General features: G+C 42.3%; 1 protein-coding gene across 1 annotated transcript in view; it reads left to right on the top strand.

Annotated features, from left to right (window-relative positions):
* The window catches only part of LOC115455911, a 152,644-nt gene that overhangs the window by 41,356 nt on the left and 89,108 nt on the right, over positions 1–22,180 (top strand). The window contains exons 9-17 of the mRNA XM_037443763.1: positions 3,508–3,602; positions 3,894–4,032; positions 4,559–4,762; positions 5,250–5,420; positions 5,977–6,135; positions 6,582–6,714; positions 7,358–7,500; positions 8,513–8,687; positions 15,279–15,370. Coding sequence (XP_037299660.1) covers positions 3,508–3,602; positions 3,894–4,032; positions 4,559–4,762; positions 5,250–5,420; positions 5,977–6,135; positions 6,582–6,714; positions 7,358–7,500; positions 8,513–8,687; positions 15,279–15,370 — 1,311 coding nt within the window. The remainder of the gene's footprint in view (positions 1–3,507; positions 3,603–3,893; positions 4,033–4,558; positions 4,763–5,249; positions 5,421–5,976; positions 6,136–6,581; positions 6,715–7,357; positions 7,501–8,512; positions 8,688–15,278; positions 15,371–22,180) is intronic.

The raw sequence follows: 22,180 nt of genomic DNA, 5'->3' as shown, positions 1-22,180 counted from the left end.
TTTACTCCGTCCTTAGATAAAAAACGTCTATAAATAAGGGGGTAAGAATATAGCGTATTTGTGATTTGAAACAGTTATTTTATTTTGTAGTGGTGAAAAGTGAAGTTTACGAAAGGAAATCCGACGCAACATATAAGTACAACTATGCATAAATGCAGCCTGCAAATCGTTTTCATGATAATTAGATTCTACAGAAACTCTACATAAGGAGAAGCCGATAGGAATCGGGTGATATGGACCCTTCACCATTGTTTGTTTACAAGAATCATGAGTGAGGTATGGCGCGGTTATGATTCAACCCTTTAACAAAAAGGGAGAGGCCCTGAATAATAAAGGTAAAGTTAGGCGTTATTATAAGCCGTGAAGAACGGCTTCACCTGCGTGAATACCCTTTCCCCAAATAAAAGTTACACTGAGTACTTGTAAATAAAATTATATTATTATGTTAAGCTAGGGGATGATCAACTTGTATGTTAAATTTGATCAAAATCGATTCATGGGTCTTTCTATGTTTATTTTTAAAAAACATCCGCTCAAATAATTTCGTCATTATATTAGATGGTAAGTTTGACAAGAAATAAGAATTACTGTTTTCATTACGTTCCCAAGAGGTAAATATCAGTTAATATAATTAGCCAAAAAAAGTTTAATACGACTATTTTTACACTTAAACAATTATTTAAAACATTTCCCGTAATATAATGTAATGTTCACTTTAATCAACACCACACGATTACGATCCATGTAACTACTTAATGTAATTAATTTCATACATGCGTTCGGGGCAGGTAGTGGTAACATAAATAAGGAGTCGTACGTGAACCGCGCAGGCTCGGGAAGTGTGCGATATTTATGCGGTACCGACAGCAAAATAGATTAAAATTTACTTTTTTTTTATTATTTACTAGAATAATTATATTTTGGTGAAAGAAAATTGTAGTCATGTTATAGCTCTGTACCAAAAGTATGTGAATTAAAATATTTTGCTGCTGTCCAAGTGTTTGTACGGACTAAACCCGTATCAGCTGAACCAATTTTGATAGGACTCGTCGGTGTCACAATAATTTTATCTTTGAAAATAAATTTAAGAAACAATTTCTAAAAACGCAGTTTCCTTATTAATATCGCAAAACCCTTACAGCGGTCTGAAGGTCGTAAGATATTGGCAGTTATGAAAAAACTTTTTCAATCTTCAGATATTGCCTCCAGTAGTTATAATAGTTTGGTTTGTTGTCGAGTGAGGCAGGGCTAGTTTAAAAGTTAAATCTTTGGTTTTTATAACAAAAATATTAACTACTAGCTTTTGCTCGCGGCTTCGCCCGCGTGAATGAGTTTTCCGGGATAATTTTTTTTCCGACTAACTTGATATGTATGACCAAATTACACAAAATTATTATAAATTGTAGCCTATGTGTTATTCTGATGTACTTATAAATAATATTACTGTAAAGTTTTATCCAAATCCGTTCAGTAGTTTTTTCGTGAAAGAGGAACAAACATACATCCATCCTCATAATCTTTAATTTATAATATTAGTATTTTTCCGTCAGTATTTGCGCTCAATAATCTTTCCCATAATCCAATACCTTGTAAATTAAAGCATAATGCAGTCCAGTCCTTCAAATATTAAACGTGAGTCCTCAATCTAAAGTTAATTTCCTACAATATTAATCACAGTAATGAAGAGTTTTTCTGACGCTCGCCCTGACGTCAGGGGCGGGGGTTAATTATGAATTTACGGCGCCATTGTCGAGGTTTATTGTACTCGCTACAGTCGGAAAATAAACAAAAGTTGACGACCCACTGCACAGATAGGGCAGATTGTCTATGCCACGCTCATTTCCACAATTTGAATATTAAAGTGTTTGTTTTGGTACTGTTGCTTAGGGTGTTTATAAATATACATTTAAATTTGAGTTTCGTTAGTATTACGGCTGGAACTTGCATCCGAGTTCATTTTATTTATTTATTTGCACTTTATATACAAAATTGTACATGGACGGACTTAATGCCGTAGGCATTCTTTCCCAGTCAACCTTAGGGTGGAGCAGAGATTATCATGGTAGGTGCATTAAAGAAATCTGTTGCGATGAGCAAATACAACAGCTAATATAAATAATACGACATACATTTAAATAGTACATTTTAATAGTTGCCTACGTATTTTCAAAGGTGACGGCTTAAGATTTTAATTCTATTCACTAATTTATTTAGTGCTTAGTCCTTTGTAGGCATTTTTACACTTTAAGATTATTATAATTAATACTTTGAACTACATTATGGTAATGTCACAATTTTTAAATTTGGTTTTTTATTGCCCGGCAGGCTTTTTGGTTAGCAAGTGTCGCCTGATGGTAAATTGCCAAAACCCGTAACACTTAATCCAGCAGATCTATATAATGAGAGATGTGCAAGATTAAGTGATATACAAGATATTACTATTGCTATGAATATTTAGTAACTGTGCTTTCATAATAATTGTGTCCTACGTACCTATTACAAGCACATATACATATAAATAGTATTAATTGTAAACTAAAATATGTACAGCTTATAATAATTATAGTAGAAGATAACTATAATTCATTCAATTTTTAACATGATAAGGAATATACCCCAACATGTATCGTTGTGAAATGTTCCTCATTACGTCACGATACAATTACCAAGCGGATACAATTCAACCCTAATTGCTAAACAAAGCTGTCTGTCAACATAGTCTAACAGAACTAGGTCAGAGATGTGACGCCTCGCTCCGTTTAGAAGTGTCCACTTGATCTTTAGACTGGTATGAACTGTGAAAGCGCTAACGACTGCGGCAAACGCGCATTGATTAGAAGGAACCTTCGAGCTAGTTGTATGGGTCAGTGTCAAGACTTTTGTTTATAGCCGCTAGATATGTGCGTATGTTGAGGTTTGAAGTATATAAGGCGGTAATAAGAGATGTCCGTTTCCTCAAGGTGGCGAGTGCGGTGCATATGTCTTGTTAACCGACGTAAAGAAAAAAGGGGGGTACTTAGTACTAATTGTATTTTTCTTTTTTTTTTTAAGTTTCGTTATCTCAGAACTCACACAGTCATGAATGTGCCGATTTAGAAAATTATTTTTTTTTGTTTGAAAGAATATACATTCAGATTGGTTCCAAGGTTTTTTTTTTCAAAATCGCTTTAGTAGTTTGGTTTAACTAAAATAACTGGAAGAATTGTGTCGTCCAAGTAAACGAAATCGGATTTTATTTTGATGTATTTTTTTAAATTCATCAGCTTGGATGCTGTTTTTTCTGCTTATAAGTTACATAATCGTCGCGTCATTCGAAATTAATTAGGTCACTTATATTACTAGTAGTATTCCTTGTGAAACATTTAACCAGATATTTTTATTTAGAATAGTAATAATTGTTTTTACAACTTACTAAAGTATTGAAAAAAAATTATAACCACAACGTTGACTGGTGTACAAATAATTTACATTGAATATACTTATCCACTTTTTTTATCAATATTCCAGGTGGATGGCGTATCGTTGCATGGCGTGACTAACCACAGGGCCGTGGCTCTGCTGCGGGATGCGAAAGGACCTATTGTGAGGCTCAAAGCGCTAAGGTAGGATCTCTGGATTGATGTGTTTAATATCGCAGGTATTATAACTAGACATATTGTCGTGTAGTACTGGCTGCTAGCATTTTTTACATTAATGAAAACATAATTATACCCTAACTATATAGAATTACTCAATTCCACTTCCATCGGGTGCCCATACAAAAAATACCTTAAGCTCGGTGAAACACTGGTGTACTGATTGCGTTCTTGCCTACTTACCCACATTTTGTCATACTTCAGGGGTAGCAGGTTGTGGTCATGTAGGTAATGGGTTGGCTATTGTTGCCCGTGCAGGTACCTGCGCGGCGCGGGGTTCGAGCGGCTGCAGCGGGCGCTGGCGGCGCAGGCGGGGCGCGCGCCCGCCGCACCCGCCGCGCCCGCCGCGCCGCCCAGCCCCTCCGTCACCTCGCTCGCCAAGTACAGCTTCAGCGTGGTCAGTACTGCTGTCTCGAGCTGCGACCGTACTCTCACACACAGTATCAGTACTGTGTAGTCTATACTATTAACTGATCTGTACAGAGCAACACCAGAGTTTCTTGCCCGTTCCTCTCTGGTGAGAACTGCCACGAATCGGTGGTGGAGTTAATATTGATGGAATCTAAATAATGTATAACATTCTAGAAGTTCAAATTAATTATTTCATTTCATTGCACCTGACAGGAATTTGATTTACAGAACGATAAAAATATCTAAGTTAGTCAATAAAGCGAAAAAGTACTATGGATTGTAATTATACTGAACAAATTAAATTCATGAATTACGTTGTTAAATAAAATATTTAGGGTGATAACGCATTTAAAAACCATTATTCTTATTTAAATGTTAGGTCAAGAGTACCTATGTTGATGGAAATGCATTAGTACATGAGTGAAAGCAATAAAATGGAAATCTAAAGTCCCTGCCTACCTCTTAGCAATACAAGATATATTTAAGAAATTCAAATAATTTTATCTCCACAGTACGATGAATCAACGGTAATAGAAGTGGAGCCGGAATCGGAGGCACAGCCCCACCTTCCCTCTCCGAACTCTCCCTCCGAGGAGGCGGAGATCGTGATCGGGAGGGAGGACGCGGGCGAGTACCGGCGCATCCAGGACAAGTGGCGGGAGATCCTGCGGGACGAGCACGACTGGCCCGGACACAACTATAAATATGATATTATTGTGAGTTGGATTTTAGGATGTCTGTTGTTCTTACAGAAGAATTTTAGGATATAATGCTAAAATTTTAAGTCTCTAACGTCTAATTCTTTAGCCTTCAATTATATTTTGAGAAAAAAATTCATAGGATTTTGGGCTATGAAAATTTAAAACGATCCAATTTAAAGTTTATATTACTAGAAATTGCGCTTTTAGGCAATGTTCATAGAGATGAAATAAGTTTGGATTCTGAAGATGTTGACGGGATCTTATTATGAAAATGAAATGTTTAGATACTGCATTTTCCATAATAGTAGTATAAGTGTAGTATAGGTAATAAGACCTAAAAAGTAACTATGGCTTCTCATAGCAATGTAGTTTGACATACTGACTTATAAATCCTAGCTTTATTTATTATTAGGAGATAAATACTATGGATATTCACCATTCACCTTTCTATCAAGTGACCTACTTCTATTCTTACTATGTTTACAACTAAACATATTTACAGGTGGGGACAATAATGAAAGACAAGGAGAGCGGGCTTGGAATATCGTTGGAGGGTACTGTGAGAGTGGTGGGAGGGAAGGAGGTCCAAGCTCGCCATTATATCCGGGCCATAGCACCGCACGGACCCGTGGCCAGGCTCGGCGTGCATCGGGTCGGAGATGAACTGCTAGAGGTAACTGCGATATCAGGCCAGATCAGTAGTTACATTAATTGATAACTACTGCCCATGTAATAAAAACTTAAAGTTCTGGCCTTGCTTCTTGCCTATTATGAAGTCACAAATTCTGGATGCAACTCTTGGCTATTATATAGTAATTTTTTATATTTTACGTACAATGAGTGCAGTTTCAAATACATTTTAGCTCCATATATTGCCATGGTGGACACACCTTTACATTCAAAGCAACTGTGAGAATAGTTTTCATGCAGTCATCAATGAAAATATTTCAATATTATTTGAATAATAAATTTCTAAATGTTGCTAGTGGCTTCGTCTGTATGAAAAGCTTTTACAGCTGTAAAAGTTCCTAAAACAACTTTTATTCATATCAAGGCTTACATTTAGACTCAAGTTCTTATATTATGAGCGCCTCTCTGTACATAAGCACATGCTGTCAATGCTGAAACCATACTAAAGTGATGTGTACGGATTGCAGTACAGTTGAGTGGAACACAGTGAGTGTTGGGCACGCCAGATGTAGTACGCAGTACATATATGTTGTGCGCAGGTGAACGGCTGGCGGGTGCTGGGCGCGCACCACGTGGAGGTGGTGTCGCGCCTGCGCGCCGTCACGTCGCCCGTGCTGCTCGTGTGCGTGCGCACGCACCGCCCGCCGCACGCGCCGCACGCGCCGCACCACCAGCTGCACCGCGACCGCCTCGCCAGGGTACGACCCACCTACTGACATCTACATCCCCCTGGACAAACAATATCTATAAGGCTGGTGCCATATATGTAGAAAATGGACAAACACGTCTATAAGTGTGGTGCCGTAAATTTAGAACAATTTCTGGGCTTGTACAAATATATATTACTTTAAAGAGATTTTCTATAAAACAGTGAAATTATTTTTGCAAAGCTACCCTTAACCTAGCTATACTTGATACTAGAATTTCTAGAGAACCACAATCTCTACTGGCTATTTAAATTACATTTTTTCTCCTAAAGGATCTAAGTCTAAATCTAGTACTAATTTGACCTCTTTGTTCATTTCCTTTCTATTTAAAATCCTTAGTAAATCCACCTAAATTCCCAAATGGCATCATGTGTCCTAAAAGTATTATATTTTCCATTTTAAAATTACAAAAGCATAACGAAGGTGTGTGATTCCAGAACAGCATCCTGGGCGGCAGCCTGCAGGACCTGCTGAGTCCGCCACAGAGACTGATCAAGGCCAAGTCGGAGAGCTCGGTGGCGTCGCTCTGCAGCACCAACACCGTCATGTCGGCTGGACACGATCATGATGGTAAGCAGTTTGAACACTATTCTCATGATATTGTTTCTAATAGTGTAGATTTCTTTATGACTAGCTATTGTTTGCGGCTCCGTGTGTGTCAAAAAGTTTGTCCCGAGTGAAAGTATTTATCCGGGATAAAAAGGAGCGTAAATACAAACAACGCTGTAGTCTATATATAATACAATTTTGACAGGCCGATGTCTGTGCATTATAGATATTTAAGAAAACTAATATAAGCGCAAGACAACAGCATCAGAAACTAATAAAGCTTTTTAAAAGTTTGTCTGTATGTATGTTTGTACACGCATCACGCAAAAACTACTGTATGGAATTAAATGCAGTTTTCACCAATGTATTGTTAGAAATCTAACTTACAATACAAGTTATATTATATCCCGGAAAGATCTAGAATAAAAGTCTCGCGAATACTCGGGTGAATACTCGAGCAAAAGCTAGTCTACAATTTGAGTTTTTATCATTTGTATGATATTTCCTTTCTTCTGCCCCATGTATTTTAACTTTTAAGTTCACGATATAATTGTCTGTAAATCGTTAGGCCAGGCATATGTCCAGTGATGGACTTTCTAATGATGATCATTTGCTGAACATATATATACTGGTGATGATGATTGCATAATTTATCTGATTGCAGAATTTTGCTCGGACGAGTTAGAGAGGAACAAGTCGCGGTCGTTGGAACCGCTGAGCGGACTCGCGATGTGGAGCGACGAGGTGGAATACATACAGCTCCTGAAAGAGGACAGGGGATTGGGCTTCTCCATATTGGATTACTTGGTACCATATTCGTTTGTTAATAATATTAATAATTAATTAAAAATTGTATTAATTTCATATTATAGTGTCTTTTTGACCTTAATGATTAAAGTTTTAAAAAATCTCGGGTATCCATCGTTTTCTTTAGTTTTTATATTGAGTTTCTTCTTATAATTTTTGGTTGTCTGAAAAGGATCGTGTTTTAGCGATAACATTGCCTGTTTGCACGTATTTTTTTTACATATAATTTAATTCATTTTGTAGTATGTGGTGAATGATGAAGAGTTTTGTAAGGGGCGTCTTTCCTTCAGGGATCGACTTTTTCCATAAAATTTCGTATATTTTCTTGTTTCCAATTTTTCATACAGTAGTTCCTAATATATTCACAATAATTTCTTGTACAGTAGTTCACAATAGATATACTTTCTTCCTTTGAGTTGGTTACTGAGAGTCACTGAGTTTTCTGAATTTTTGCTGAGCTTGCTAAGTTGCTGAGTATAATTGCCTCAGTGGCCCTCATGTACATGCAATTCTATGCCGGCACCGTGCGCGATGGCTGAGAGTTCGTACGCGCTTAGCCTGCGCCAATCACAGACAGCGGCGCGCGCGTGCTGTAGGGCATGCGTGGCGACGCGGGGATCACCCGCGGGCCGCGCTTACTCACCGCCACGGGTGCATGATTATACATTTAACTTAATTCTATACAATCATAAAAATTTATAAAAAAATACAAAGAAAAATAACAAATTACATCAGCTACAATTATTTACATATAGGGTCAGGTAGTCAGGTCACCGAGGCCGGCTCATTGTCCGCAACAGGTTTTATTCAATCATTCAATGGTACTTTAGTGATAAATATTCATTAACATATCAATGAATGGAAAATGTAACGTCACTTTATGTAAGGTGTAAGAAATATGTAACGAGATAACTTCACTACGTGCTTGTTTTAGATACAGCAATATTAGTTTTAATTTTGTTCCATCGTCGTGTTCAGAAGTGTTTTATTAGTGGTGTAATGTGTGTTGTAGGACCCGTGCAGCGCGGGCGGGTCGGTGATCGTGGTGCGGTCGGTGGTGGCGGGCGGCGCGGCGGCCGCGGACGGACGTCTGGCGCCCGGCGACCGCCTCGTGTCCGTCAACGGCCTGCACCTCGCCGCCAGCCCGCTCGCCGCCGCCGTGCGCGCCATCAAGACTGCGCCCAAAGGTAACCAGTAACCACTGACAAGCTAGCTACTAACAACGGCCTGCACCTCGCCGCCAGCCCGCTTGCCGCCGCCGTGCGCGCCATCAAGACTGCGCCCAAAGGTAACCAGTAACCACTGACAAGCTAGCTACTAACAACGGCCTGCACCTCGCCGCCAGCCCGCTCGTTGCCGCCGTGCGCGCCATCAAGACTGCGCCCAAAGGTAACCAGTAACCACTGACAAGCTAGTTACTAACAACGGCCTGCACCTCGCCGCCAGCCCGCTCGCCGCCGCCGTGCGCGCCATCAAGACTGCGCCCAAAGGTAACCACTGACAAGCTAGCTACTAACAACGGCCTGCACCTCGCCGCCAGCCCGCTCGCCGCCGCCGTGCGCGCCATCAAGACTGCGCCCAAAGGTAACCAGTAACCACTGACAAGCTAGCTACTAACAACGGCCTGCACCTCGCCGCCAGCCCGCTCGCCGCCGCCGTGCGCGCCATCAAGACTGCGCCCAAAGGGTAACCACTGACAAGCTAGCTACTAACAACGGCCTGCACCTCGCCGCCAGCCCGCTCGCCGCCGCCGTGCGCGCCATCAAGACTGCGCCCAAAGGTAACCAGTAACCACTGACAAGCTAGCTACTAACAACGGCCTGCACCTCGCCGCCAGCCCGCTCGCCGCCGCCGTGCGCGCCATCAAGACTGCGCCCAAAGGTAACCAGTAACCACTGACAAGCTAGCTACTAACAACGGCCTGCACCTCGCCGCCAGCCCGCTCGCCGCCGCCGTGCGCGCCATCAAGACTGCGCCCAAAGGTAAACCACTGACAAGCTAGCTACTAACAACGGCCTGCACCTCGCCGCCAGCCCGCTCGCCGCCGCCGTGCGCGCCATCAAGACTGCGCCCAAAGGTAACCACTGACAAGCTAGCTACTAACAACGGCCTGCACCTCGCCGCCAGCCCGTTTGCCGCCGCCGTGCGCGCCATCAAGACTGCGCCCAAAGGGTAACCACTGACAAGTTAGCTACTAACAACGGCCTGCACCTCGCCGCCAGCCCGCTCGCCGCCGCCGTGCGCGCCATCAAGACTGCGCCCAAAGGTAACCAGTAACCACTGACAAGCTAGCTACTAACAACGGCCTGCACCTCGCCGCCAGCCCGCTCGCCGCCGCCGTGCGCGCCATCAAGACTGCGCCCAAAGGTAACCAGTAACCACTGACAAGCTAGCTACTAACAACGGCCTGCACCTCGCCGCCAGCCCGCTCGCCGCCGCCGTGCGCGCCATCAAGACTGCGCCCAAAGGTAACCAGTAACCACTGACAAGCTAGCTACTAACAACGGCCTGCACCTCGCCGCCAGCCCGCTCGCCGCCGCCGTGCGCGCCATCAAGACTGCGCCCAAAGGTAACCACTGACAAGCTAGCTACTAACAACGGCCTGCACCTCGCCGCCAGCCCGCTCGCCGCCGCCGTGCGCGCCATCAAGACTGCGCCCAAAGGTAACCAGTAACCACTGACAAGCTAGCTACTAACAACGGCCTGCACCTCGCCGCCAGCCCGCTCGCCGCCGCCGTGCGCGCCATCAAGACTGCGCCCAAAGGTAACCAGTAACCACTGACAAGCTAGCTACTAACAACGGCCTGCACCTCGCCGCCAGCCCGCTTCGTTGCCGCCGTGCGCGCCATCAAGACTGCGCCCAAAGGTAACCAGTAACCACTGACAAGCTAGCTACTAACAACGGCCTGCACCTCGCCGCCAGCCCGCTCGTTGCCGCCGTGCGCGCCATCAAGACTGCGCCCAAAGGTAACCAGTAACCACTGACAAGCTAGCTACTAACAACGGCCTGCACCTCGCCGCCAGCCCGCTCGCCGCCGCCGTGCGCGCCATCAAGACTGCGCCCAAAGGTAACCAGTAACCACTGACAAGCTAGCTACTAACAACGGCCTGCACCTCGCCGCCAGCCCGCTCGCCGCCGCCGTGCGCGCCATCAAGACTGCGCCCAAAGGTAACCAGTAACCACTGACAAGCTAGCTACTAACAACGGCCTGCACCTCGCCGCCAGCCCGCTCGCCGCCGCCGTGCGCGCCATCAAGACTGCGCCCAAAGGTAACCACTGACAAGCTAGCTACTAACAACGGCCTGCACCTCGCCGCCAGCCCGCTCGCCGCCGCCGTGCGCGCCATCAAGACTGCGCCCAAAGGTAACCAGTAACCACTGACAAGCTAGCTACTAACAACGGCCTGCACCTCGCCGCCAGCCCGCTCGCCGCCGCCGTGCGCGCCATCAAGACTGCGCCCAAAGGTAACCACTGACAAGCTAGCTACTAACAACGGCCTGCACCTCGCCGCCAGCCCGCTCGCCGCCGCCGTGCGCGCCATCAAGACTGCGCCCAAAGGTAACCACTGACAAGCTAGCTACTAACAACGGCCTGCACCTCGCCGCCAGCCCGCTCGCCGCCGCCGTGCGCGCCATCAAGACTGCGCCCAAAGGTAACCAGTAACCACTGACAAGCTAGCTACTAACAACGGCCTGCACCTCGCCGCCAGCCCGCTTCGCGCCGCCGCCGTGCGCGCCATCAAGACTGCGCCCAAAGGTAACCACTGACAAGCTAGCTACTAACAACGGCCTGCACCTCGCCGCCAGCCCGCTCGCCGCCGCCGTGCGCGCCATCAAGACTGCGCCCAAAGGTAACCACTGACAAGCTAGCTACTAACAACGGCCTGCACCTCGCCGCCAGCCCGCTCGCCGCCGCCGTGCGCGCCATCAAGACTGCGCCCAAAGGTAACCAGTAACCACTGACAAGCTAGCTACTAACAACGGCCTGCACCTCGCCGCCAGCCCGCTCGCCGCCGCCGTGCGCGCCATCAAGACTGCGCCCAAAGGTAACCACTGACAAGCTAGCTACTAACAACGGCCTGCACCTCGCCGCCAGCCCGCTCGCCGCCGCCGTGCGCGCCATCAAGACTGCGCCCAAAGGTAACCACTGACAAGCTAGCTACTAACAACGGCCTGCACCTCGCCGCCAGCCCGCTCGCCGCCGCCGTGCGCGCCATCAAGACTGCGCCGCAAAGGTAACCACTGACAAGCTAGCTACTAACAACGGCCTGCACCTCGCCGCCAGCCCGCTCGCCGCCGCCGTGCGCGCCATCAAGACTGCGCCCAAAGGTAACCACTGACAAGCTAGCTACTAACAACGGCCTGCACCTCGCCGCCAGCCCGCTCGCCGCCGCCGTGCGCGCCATCAAGACTGCGCCCAAAGGTAACCACTGACAAGCTAGCTACTAACAACGGCCTGCACCTCGCCGCCAGCCCGCTCGCCGCCGCCGTGCGCGCCATCAAGACTGCGCCCAAAGGTAACCACTGACAAGCTAGCTACTAACAACGGCCTGCACCTCGCCGCCAGCCCGCTCGCCGCCGCCGTGCGCGCCATCAAGACTGCGCCCAAAGGTAACCACTGACAAGCTAGCTACTAACAACGGCCTGCACCTCGCCGCCAGCCCGCTCGCCGCCGCCGTGCGCGCCATCAAGACTGCGCCCAAAGGTAACCACTGACAAGCTAGCTACTAACAACGGCCTGCACCTCGCCGCCAGCCCGCTCGCCGCCGCCGTGCGCGCCATCAAGACTGCGCCCAAAGGTAACCACTGACAAGCTAGCTACTAACAACGGCCTGCACCTCGCCGCCAGCCCGCTCGCCGCCGCCGTGCGCGCCATCAAGACTGCGCCCAAAGGTAACCACTGACAAGCTAGCTACTAACAACGGCCTGCACCTCGCCGCCAGCCCGCTCGCCGCCGCCGTGCGCGCCATCAAGACTGCGCCCAAAGGTAACCACTGACAAGCTAGCTACTAACAACGGCCTGCACCTCGCCGCCAGCCCGCTCGCCGCCGCCGTGCGCGCCATCAAGACTGCGCCCAAAGGTAACCACTGACAAGCTAGCTACTAACAACGGCCTGCACCTCGCCGCCAGCCCGCTCGCCGCCGCCGTGCGCGCGCCATCAAGACTGCGCCCAAAGGTAACCACTGACAAGCTAGCTACTAACAACGGCCTGCACCTCGCCGCCAGCCCGCTCGCCGCCGCCGTGCGCGCCATCAAGACTGCGCCCAAAGGTAACCACTGACAAGCTAGCTACTAACAACGGCCTGCACCTCGCCGCCAGCCCGCTCGCCGCCGCCGTGCGCGCCATCAAGACTGCGCCCAAAGGTAACCACTGACAAGCTAGCTACTAACAACGGCCTGCACCTCGCCGCCAGCCCGCTCGCCGCCGCCGTGCGCGCCATCAAGACTGCGCCCAAAGGTAACCACTGACAAGCTAGCTACTAACAACGGCCTGCACCTCGCCGCCAGCCCGCTCGCCGCCGCCGTGCGCGCCATCAAGACTGCGCCCAAAGGTAACCAGTAACCACTGACAAGCTAGCTACTAACAACGGCCTGCACCTCGCCGCCAGCCCGCTCGCCGCCGCCGTGCGCGCCATCAAGACTGCGCCCAAAGGTAACCAGTAACCACTGACAAGCTAGCTACTAACAACGGCCTGCACCTCGCCGCCCGCCCGCTCGCCGCCGCCGTGCGCGCCATCAAGACTGCGCCCAAAGGTAACCACTGACAAGCTAGCTACTAACAACGGCCTGCACCTCGCCGCCAGCCCGCTCGCCGCCGCCGTGCGCGCCATCAAGACTGCGCCCAAAGGTAACCACTGACAAGCTAGCTACTAACAACGGCCTGCACCTCGCCGCCAGCCCGCTCGCCGCCGCCGTGCGCGCCATCAAGACTGCGCCCAAAGGTAACCACTGACAAGCTAGCTACTAACAACGGCCTGCACCTCGCCGCCAGCCCGCTCGCCGCCGCCGTGCGCGCCATCAAGACTGCGCCCAAAGGTAACCACTGACAAGCTAGCTACTAACAACGGCCTGCACCTCGCCGCCAGCCCGCTCGCCGCCGCCGTGCGCGCCATCAAGACTGCGCCCAAAGGTAACCACTGACAAGCTAGCTACTAACAACGGCCTGCACCTCGCCGCCAGCCCGCTCGCCGCCGCCGTGCGCGCCATCAAGACTGCGCCCAAAGGTAACCACTGACAAGCTAGCTACTAACAACGGCCTGCACCTCGCCGCCAGCCCGCTCGCCGCCGCCGTGCGCGCCATCAAGACTGCGCCCAAAGGTAACCACTGACAAGCTAGCTACTAACAACGGCCTGCACCTGCAAATATATACTTGCTAATAGACCAGCGACTTGATAAACGTCGCAGGAACACACTGGATGCAATCCTTTATTCCGAAAATCCCGTTTTTTAAATCTTCAGAAAGAGCTATTTTCAGCAGTGGATTTCACATTGCTAATAATGAAATACTAACTTTTTAATGACAGTGTTAAGTATGAATTATGGGACACGAGAGAAACGAACGCTGGCTCGTAGTGCATTGATTTATTAGGCATCAACAAGGCGTGTGCGCAGCACGCTATTCTTATACCTATATACGTAACGGACACATCCAAACTAAGATATAGTCAAGCCTATTGTTTCTAAAAAAAAATATTTTTTCTTGAACACGATATATATAACAACTTGCCATCCCCCTTACCTTGCTTCTACTGTTATTACTACTGAAACATTACGCAAAACGGGAACGTTCACAATCTTATCGTTTAACAAGTTCATTGCTAATCACGCAAAGTACTAAACAAATACAAGAACACATAAAGATAATATTAACAAAGAGTTAAGAATGATTAGTTACTGGCAGTAATTAAAATGTATGAGTTATGGGTGGTCTGTAGTCTAACAAAGAGTCAGATATTTCAGCCAGGCTGTTGAAAATGAATAGTGTAGGCAAAAAGCATTAAGGTTTGATGTTTCCAGAGGTTAGAAACATCTGGGAGGTGTGAGTGGGATTCTGGATTTGACCAGTACCGTTCCTAAAAGACCATCCGAGCTAAATGTTGGCTTCGGGAATTCAGTTCGCCTGAAAGCTGAGCATTGAAAAGCGTTCTTAACTTCCATAAAATAAAATGAATTTCAATTAATAGTAATTAAATAACACGATGACAAACAAACTTGAATGTCCCTATGTCGATATAGTTCTAACTATTAGAAATTATTATATATACCATGAAAACAGACGTCGCAAAGTGTCGAGAATCAATTGGAAGCAAAGAATTTAATTAATTTTGGTGTAGTTATCTCTAGTTATTTTGTAACTCTATGGAAAATGAAAACAAAGATAATATGTGAAAATTACAGTAAAAGTAACAGACATTATACTGAGATGGAGTAGAGAGCTATTACGAAATAATTTTGTTTTATTTATCGTTATTTTTACTACGTCTTGTATGTTACAAAAAAAAAATATTTTGATGTACTATTCGAATTAACGATTCGATATAAATTTATTAAATTAGAAGCGTGTCAGTACTCGATTACAAGACGTTTACTTTTTCAAAATATCGATAATAAGTAAATCAATTAATATTCTATTAAAACTACATTTAACATCACAGTTATGTTTCTATATTATCATGCAATTATAAACCTATTAATTGTCAAATACTCATTTGAAATTTATTCAGAAGTGATTGTATATTTGCATCTCTAAATACCTAAAATATAATGTGTTAACAGGTATAGTGACCATCGGGATATCGAAGCCGCTACCCTGCAGTACTGTGGTGGGCGGTGAGAAGGCCAACGGACACAGCATAGAAGATAGCCAGGTTGGTACTTAAATGAATTTACTTCTGGATACAGTCATGATAGAATTTATACTATTTCCTTTTTTTGCGTGAGATTTTTAGAAGAGTTAAAATATCGTCGAATATTGAACGGAGTATTATTAAAAAACGAATTATTTGAGTGTGGAACTGCAATAATAAAAAAAAATGTTTAATGTTTTATCCGATTTTGAGTGTCCATTTTTGTAGTTAATTATGTGTTGATTTCGCACTGTGAATGAAATTACCCAATTTTTATACACTATTCGAACAATATTAAGTGTAATTCTGTGTTGCGTGTGAATTAAATTTTAAATAAATTTATAAGAATTTTCTTGTTATAAGATTGATTTCTACAGTCGGCCACAAAATAGCTGAATAAAATTAAAATTTCAAATCGCCTTTAAACTTGTGTCTCCGTATCAATAATAGTTTTTAAATAATTAAAATAAACTTCGAAGGGTTTGTTTTATTTTAGATAAAACGAAGAGAGTATTTTGATGGATTTTAATGTGTAGAATAGTTTTAAATATGTTGAGCCACTGTTGTGACATGTTGTAGGAATTTAAAACAATAAATTTAATCGCAACAATATTTTCACTGTTTTATTTTAATAATACAAAACGTTAATGTGTGTCCGTGTATTGTACACTGAGGGGAAATAAGGAAAGTAAGTCACATTTTATCTTTTACTAAAGCTTCTACGCTTAGAGCAATTGCAACTATTAGCATGCAATCTTTTCATACTTCTTGTACAATAAAGGGAATTGCCGCTCTAAGACTTTACAACCATTATTTCCCTTTAGTGTACAACACGCATGCGCCATCAAAAACTGTTAATCAATTCTCTTTTGCAGAAGTTGGAGTACTTCACGAAGATCCTTCGTCTGATAATGTCGCTGCACCAGGACATAATGGAGTTGGAGTTGCAGTGCACTCCGCCGAGGAACAAGGAGCCGCAGTTCAGGATGCAGCCCAAGATAAAAGCACAGATCTCGATGAAATGACACGAGAACAAACTCAAGTATTCGGTTGAGGTGGAGGTCTCGGAGAATTGTACCGGCCAGGAGGCTGAATGTAATCAATTGAGAGTGTGATTTTTTTTGATATATTCGAAAATATAGACGTTTTACATGATTTCGACGGGCCCAACGTAAAATATCGAATCTGCAATATGCAATACTTTGCATAGGGACCGTGGAATAAACATCGCTTGTTTAGTGTTAATTACCATGGCGATAAGCAGTTCGATCCTTATTGTCTTGAATAAATACAATTTATTTTAAATATCGACAGTCCCTACGCAAATTATTGAATCTGCAAAATACAATTTTGCAGATTCCATATTATACATAGGGACCGTCGATTTGATTGAATTAAAATCTATTTTACAAGCTTTGAAACGTGTTATGTTTAGTGTTGTTTTTCGTGGTATTTTCATTTTAAATAGCGGCTAAATTTTCCTCGTGTGGTGTTTCCACTTACATTTACTGAACCAGCGAAATATTAACATAAGAAATATATCGATAAAGAGGTTATAACACTCATGATTGCATTGTGTTCGAAGAGTTAGTCATTGTTCGGAAGTATTACCGGACTATCATTTTTCTGGGCGTAGCTAAGGGGAAGCTAACTAATTTGCCCACCTTAGAAAAGGCCTAGCGCTTACAGGAGCCTCGCGTGGTACAAGCCTTTGATTATAATCGACGAGCTTCTTTTTGTGTTTGCCAGCTTGCTAAGAGAAAATGTGTATATATGCCAAAGATAACATTCCAATTACGCTCAAATGAGTTTCCGAAAGTTACCAGGTTTATTTTAAATAGTAATACGACTTGATGATCACTGATCGCTGAATATGCTAGTGTAGGTAATGTGAGCTCATATATTTTTTTTCATATTGTTGGTTCACAGTATAAAACTTATAAGGCAAAATATAACATCAACAAAAATAAAAATGTCAGTTGCATGAAGTGCGAGGGTTACATTTTTGTATTGATTAAGTAATAGCAATTTATTAACCGGCGGTCTTAATAACTTACTAGCATTTAACTGGAGTTTATTATCTCAATTTGAAGGTAAAAGTTACTCTAAGTGTTACTGGCGTTTCAATATCACGTTACTCTGGTTAGTGCGTTTTATTTTTGCACTGATAAGTAATATTATGTTTTAAAATAATGTTATAAAATACTTTTTATAGGTATAATATTTTTAACTATGATTCTTTTTAATATTGTTACACTAAATTTTACGTTAATCGATTCAAATAATAAACTTCGTAGATTATTATAACTATAATAAAGCTCTATATTTATCTTTGACAACAACTAAACGCACCAATGACAGTAATCATATTCAAGTTTCAACCCTCTGATAGATGGCTTTTCACGGAAAAGGAGTTCTTGATCTTAATTTATAGAAACACAGATAACCATCAAAAGAACTTCAATTATTTCTAAACTGTCAGTAAGATATTGAAACCGGGTGTTAATGGATAATTTTATGTGGTGATTGAAATACGGCCTTTGCGAAGTCGCTTGTGCCATAAATATAGTATTTGATAAGCGAAAACTGCATGTAGTTGTAATGTTGCAATAATTGTGATGTTAGATCAGGGTTGCCACAAGTCATAACTTAATCTAGATTTTGTTTTCTGGTCTACACAATATTTGTCCCATTGGGTTAACTTTCTTAACGAAAAATGACAGTTTTCAAATACTAATTTGGAAACTGATATTTTTGTAATTATTTGAGAGAAATTAAATAATTTATTTGAAGCCATAAAAAATTAAGGAACTGTTTCATACATTTCAAGTAAATATTATTTGAAAGTTATCGTATTAAACAGATAATGTAGGTAGTACACGATTTATAACAATTTATTTGCGAGCCCAGATTTAAGTGTGAATTTTGTATTTAATCAGTTTTTCATGTGATGAAACAAGCCCTATGTTAGTAATTTTAAGGTAGTTATTTCTGCATATGTCTCTGACATGAGGTCGTGTCAGCCCTGTGTTAGTTAAATGTCCATAAGTTGAGGTTGTGTAGACTTTGCGTTATGTTTGTAGTCAATTTAATTATGTGATGGCTTAGATGTACTTATCGTCTTCTAAGGATAGTATGAATTCAACATCTTTGAAATTTGTAAATTGCATCAGAGTTTAAAAAAAAGTTTCTTCCTTTCTCTTTATTATAGTTAAGGAATTATTAATGATAGTTTTAGTTATTAATGATATTGTTCCAACTGTTTTTTCATTTTGTCTTTTTAGTTGCTAACAAAAGATGTTGAATTCATTTACCTAATAAAATAAATCTTGTTAGTGATAAGTGAAAAAATGCATTATTGCCCCACAAATTTAACATTTTCCATCTCTTAATATTTATAATATTTTGTACCCAATTTTTTATTTGGGATCAAACATAATGGGTTTTGTCACTAACGACTCTGAACCATCATTTTATCGACTGGGCATGCACTTCATTTATTCAATATTAACGGCTACAAATGCTGTTCAAGTACTATATATTGAAAACCCATTTTTGCTAGCCCAAAACCGACTTTATTGTAAAGCAGGAAATATTAAAAAATCCTATAATAATTAATCACTAGTATAGAAACATTTGTTTGTGTTCTAAACTTTTATTCACAATCACAATAAAATAATAACAAGAGGATTGTTGTCGTCCGCGCGTCCGTGAGCTGGAGAGTAGTTGTTGTCGGCTAACTTCGCGACACCCGGCCGACCGACGCCTCGCGTGATTCGCCGCACACGTTGCGTGTAACAACAAACGCCGAGCCCCAGCTCGCCGCGCGCTACTTTAAAACTACTGCCGCCAAAACTCGCGCGGTCACTAGTCAATTTTAACTCAGTACTGGGCCCTTATTCTGTATGATAGTGTAAACGCGTAACGCGGCCATGTTATCTTCGAGAAATGTGCGTAGAATGGTATTCCGTAAGCCAAATTTCTATAGTCCTAAACATGATGCGTTGTGTTACGTGCTTGTTACGCACTGTTAAAATAACGTGCGGGATAGAGAATAAGGCCCCTGATATTTAAATAATACTCACCTACCGTATATAAAAGATAATTGTCATAGTCGGTTTTTCGGCTATTGCAACTTATTAATTATAGTCTGACCAAGAATATAAAAAACCTGCTTTGAACGCGCCTTTTTTGATTTTTTGTTTTAAAATTAGAATATAACAAATTAGTTATTTTATAACATGGCTTTTTTTCCTGGTCAGACTATATATCACTTGGATATTTTTCCTTGTTTAATTTTTCTTCTCATCTTCATAATATTGCCCTTTTTCACTAGAATTTCTCTCTAGCTTCTTGTAAACTTTGTCCTAGCTTAAAATCAATTTCTACAGGTAAACAATAACATATCATAGTATGTAAGTGAATGGTATATGGATACTTATATTCATATAAATAAAATACAATATTGCGTGTTTGATAGTAAAATTATTTAATCAAAAGGAGTGAAAAATGGATTTGAAATGCATCGATATCTAATATGAGCAGTATTATTTATTTTAAATTTAAATGAATTGGATGTTTTTAAATATTTCTACATAACTATATTTTCAGTTCAGTGTTGCCAACTAACTTTTTTAAACCCGGAATAAATGACTGTTCAAACCCCTAAAAAAGTATTCTTCCGTCAATCCACTAAAAGTATAAATATTTTAGTGGATGTTCGTCTTCCCTCCATTAACTTTTGTAAACGTATCCAGTTAAAAAAACGACGCGCCCATAAATCCTCTATTTAGGCGCTAAAAGCGGGGTCTAATCCACCAGTTGAGTATTAAATCTACTAAGTTGGCAACACTGTTTCCTTTCGTGGTTTGTTTTGTATAATAGCCCGGCAAACAAGGTGTGCACACTACTGCGTGGTAGGGAATTTTTTTGTACCTTAATTTAGCTACATTAACTTTTAAAAAATCTTCCACTATGTTGTAGTGTGCTCAACTTGTTAGCCGACTCTTATACACTTATGCACAAGTCTTGATTTTTATGAACATTCTGTTATTTCATTATTCAATTTTTTTTAAAATACAACTTCATTTATATATTTATAAAGCATACAATATAAATGTTAGACATAGTAAATAAAATACAAACATTATCAATTAAATATTGACTTTACGACTTCTAGGTATTTGAAAACTACAAAATGCACTAAGTATATTATTTTATAAAAAAAAACATTCTGAACTGATTTTGAAATAAATTATTATTTAGTGTACTTTTATTATATAAGTACATACATATAAATTTATACTTTACCAAGACAATTTTGACGGGTTTTTATTTTAAGATGCAAATAGATTTTGAAATCTTGTTAATTATTATTCTGGAAATATATTTATGAACAGAATTTATGACTACTGAGTAATTATAATTGTATAATTATTATTATTCGAAGATAAAAGTCATTATACAAATACACCAAACCAAAATATAGCAAACTATATTAGACGACATTGATTCTCTTTCAATCTTGTCTTCTTGTGCTTTAGCCATTATGTCAAGGCAGTGCATGCGCATTGACGAGATAGTATACATATTTTTATATTACCATGGAGTCTGAACCATTCGGATGGTTTACAAATTAATTTAATAAAAACTAAATAAAAACACGATTTCCCGACTAGATAATCATGTCCCTACAGCTTATCTCAAATACTATTAAAATAAAATCTAAAATATTGCCAATTAGCCAAAACAGGCAAAGCGAAAGAGCATCGATGTTCTTGTGTTTGCAAGTTAAAGTATATAGAAATTATATCTTTACCCAGAGTTGTTTACAACCTTTGTTTTTAAGTTATACAACAAATGGATTAAATATATTTACTCTGGAAAAGTTAATCGCTTTCCAAATTTTTAACTGCCATTTTACCCAATGCTTTATCGACCTATGACATCTGAGTAAAGGTAGATTTTCATATTCAGAGAGAGTTGATGAAATGTTTTATTATAATGGGAGATTTTATGAAGTTGTGAATGTTAGTAGTAAGTAAGAACAAACATAAAGTGGCAGAATTTAGAACTATTCAAGAACAGAATTATTTGTCAAAGTGAAATAATGAGCGTTTGGAAACGGTCAGGGTTTTGCCGACTTTTCGTCTGATCACACGCCACCGTGACGGGTCCAAGGGGGTGAGTGAAAGCGTCAAGAGGTCCAGTATGCTATGAACAATCAACAATTACTGAACAATTTACAGTTGAATTCTGGTACCATACTTTTTATATCAGAATTATCTTATGTACATTACGCTCTTATTCCCGAAGGCGTCGGCAGAAATGCATTCAGTGTATCCACTTTTTGCCAAGTGTGTTCCGTCCTATGGTGAGATAGGGGAAGTTTATTGCCATATCGGGCACAAATTCCAAACTCCGGGTTGATAATGAGTAGAAAAACATATCACTGCCCGACTCCGGGTACGAACCCGCGGCTTCGTAGCGATGTCGTACCACGTACGTAATAAAACTGACTGCCGAGGGGAAATTATCCCTCGTTAGTTGATATTCTATTAGATCCCACTCTACTTACGATCAGGTACAGTGGGGTCACTTTGTCGGCAACGTATATAAAAAAAAAGTCATCGAGGTAGTTTTGCGATTAAGAAATAATGCGAATATATTTAGCTAGTTCCAGCTTGAAGATAGCATAATTTTGGACTGGATAGGTTGCGCTGTTGTTAACATCTAAAAAGATGTACGATTTTAACATACAATGCGATCTAGGTAGAAAGCACTCTGTGACAAAATGACGTCTGCCAGGTCTAAACAGAATCTGTATAGTTT

The sequence above is a fragment of the Manduca sexta genome, chromosome 5 (assembly GCF_014839805.1).
Source record: "Manduca sexta isolate Smith_Timp_Sample1 chromosome 5, JHU_Msex_v1.0, whole genome shotgun sequence".
NCBI classification, from domain to species: Eukaryota; Metazoa; Arthropoda; class Insecta; order Lepidoptera; family Sphingidae; genus Manduca; species Manduca sexta.
The sequence above is the reverse complement of the archived record's forward strand: the minus strand, read 5'-3'. Positions and strand labels throughout refer to the sequence as shown.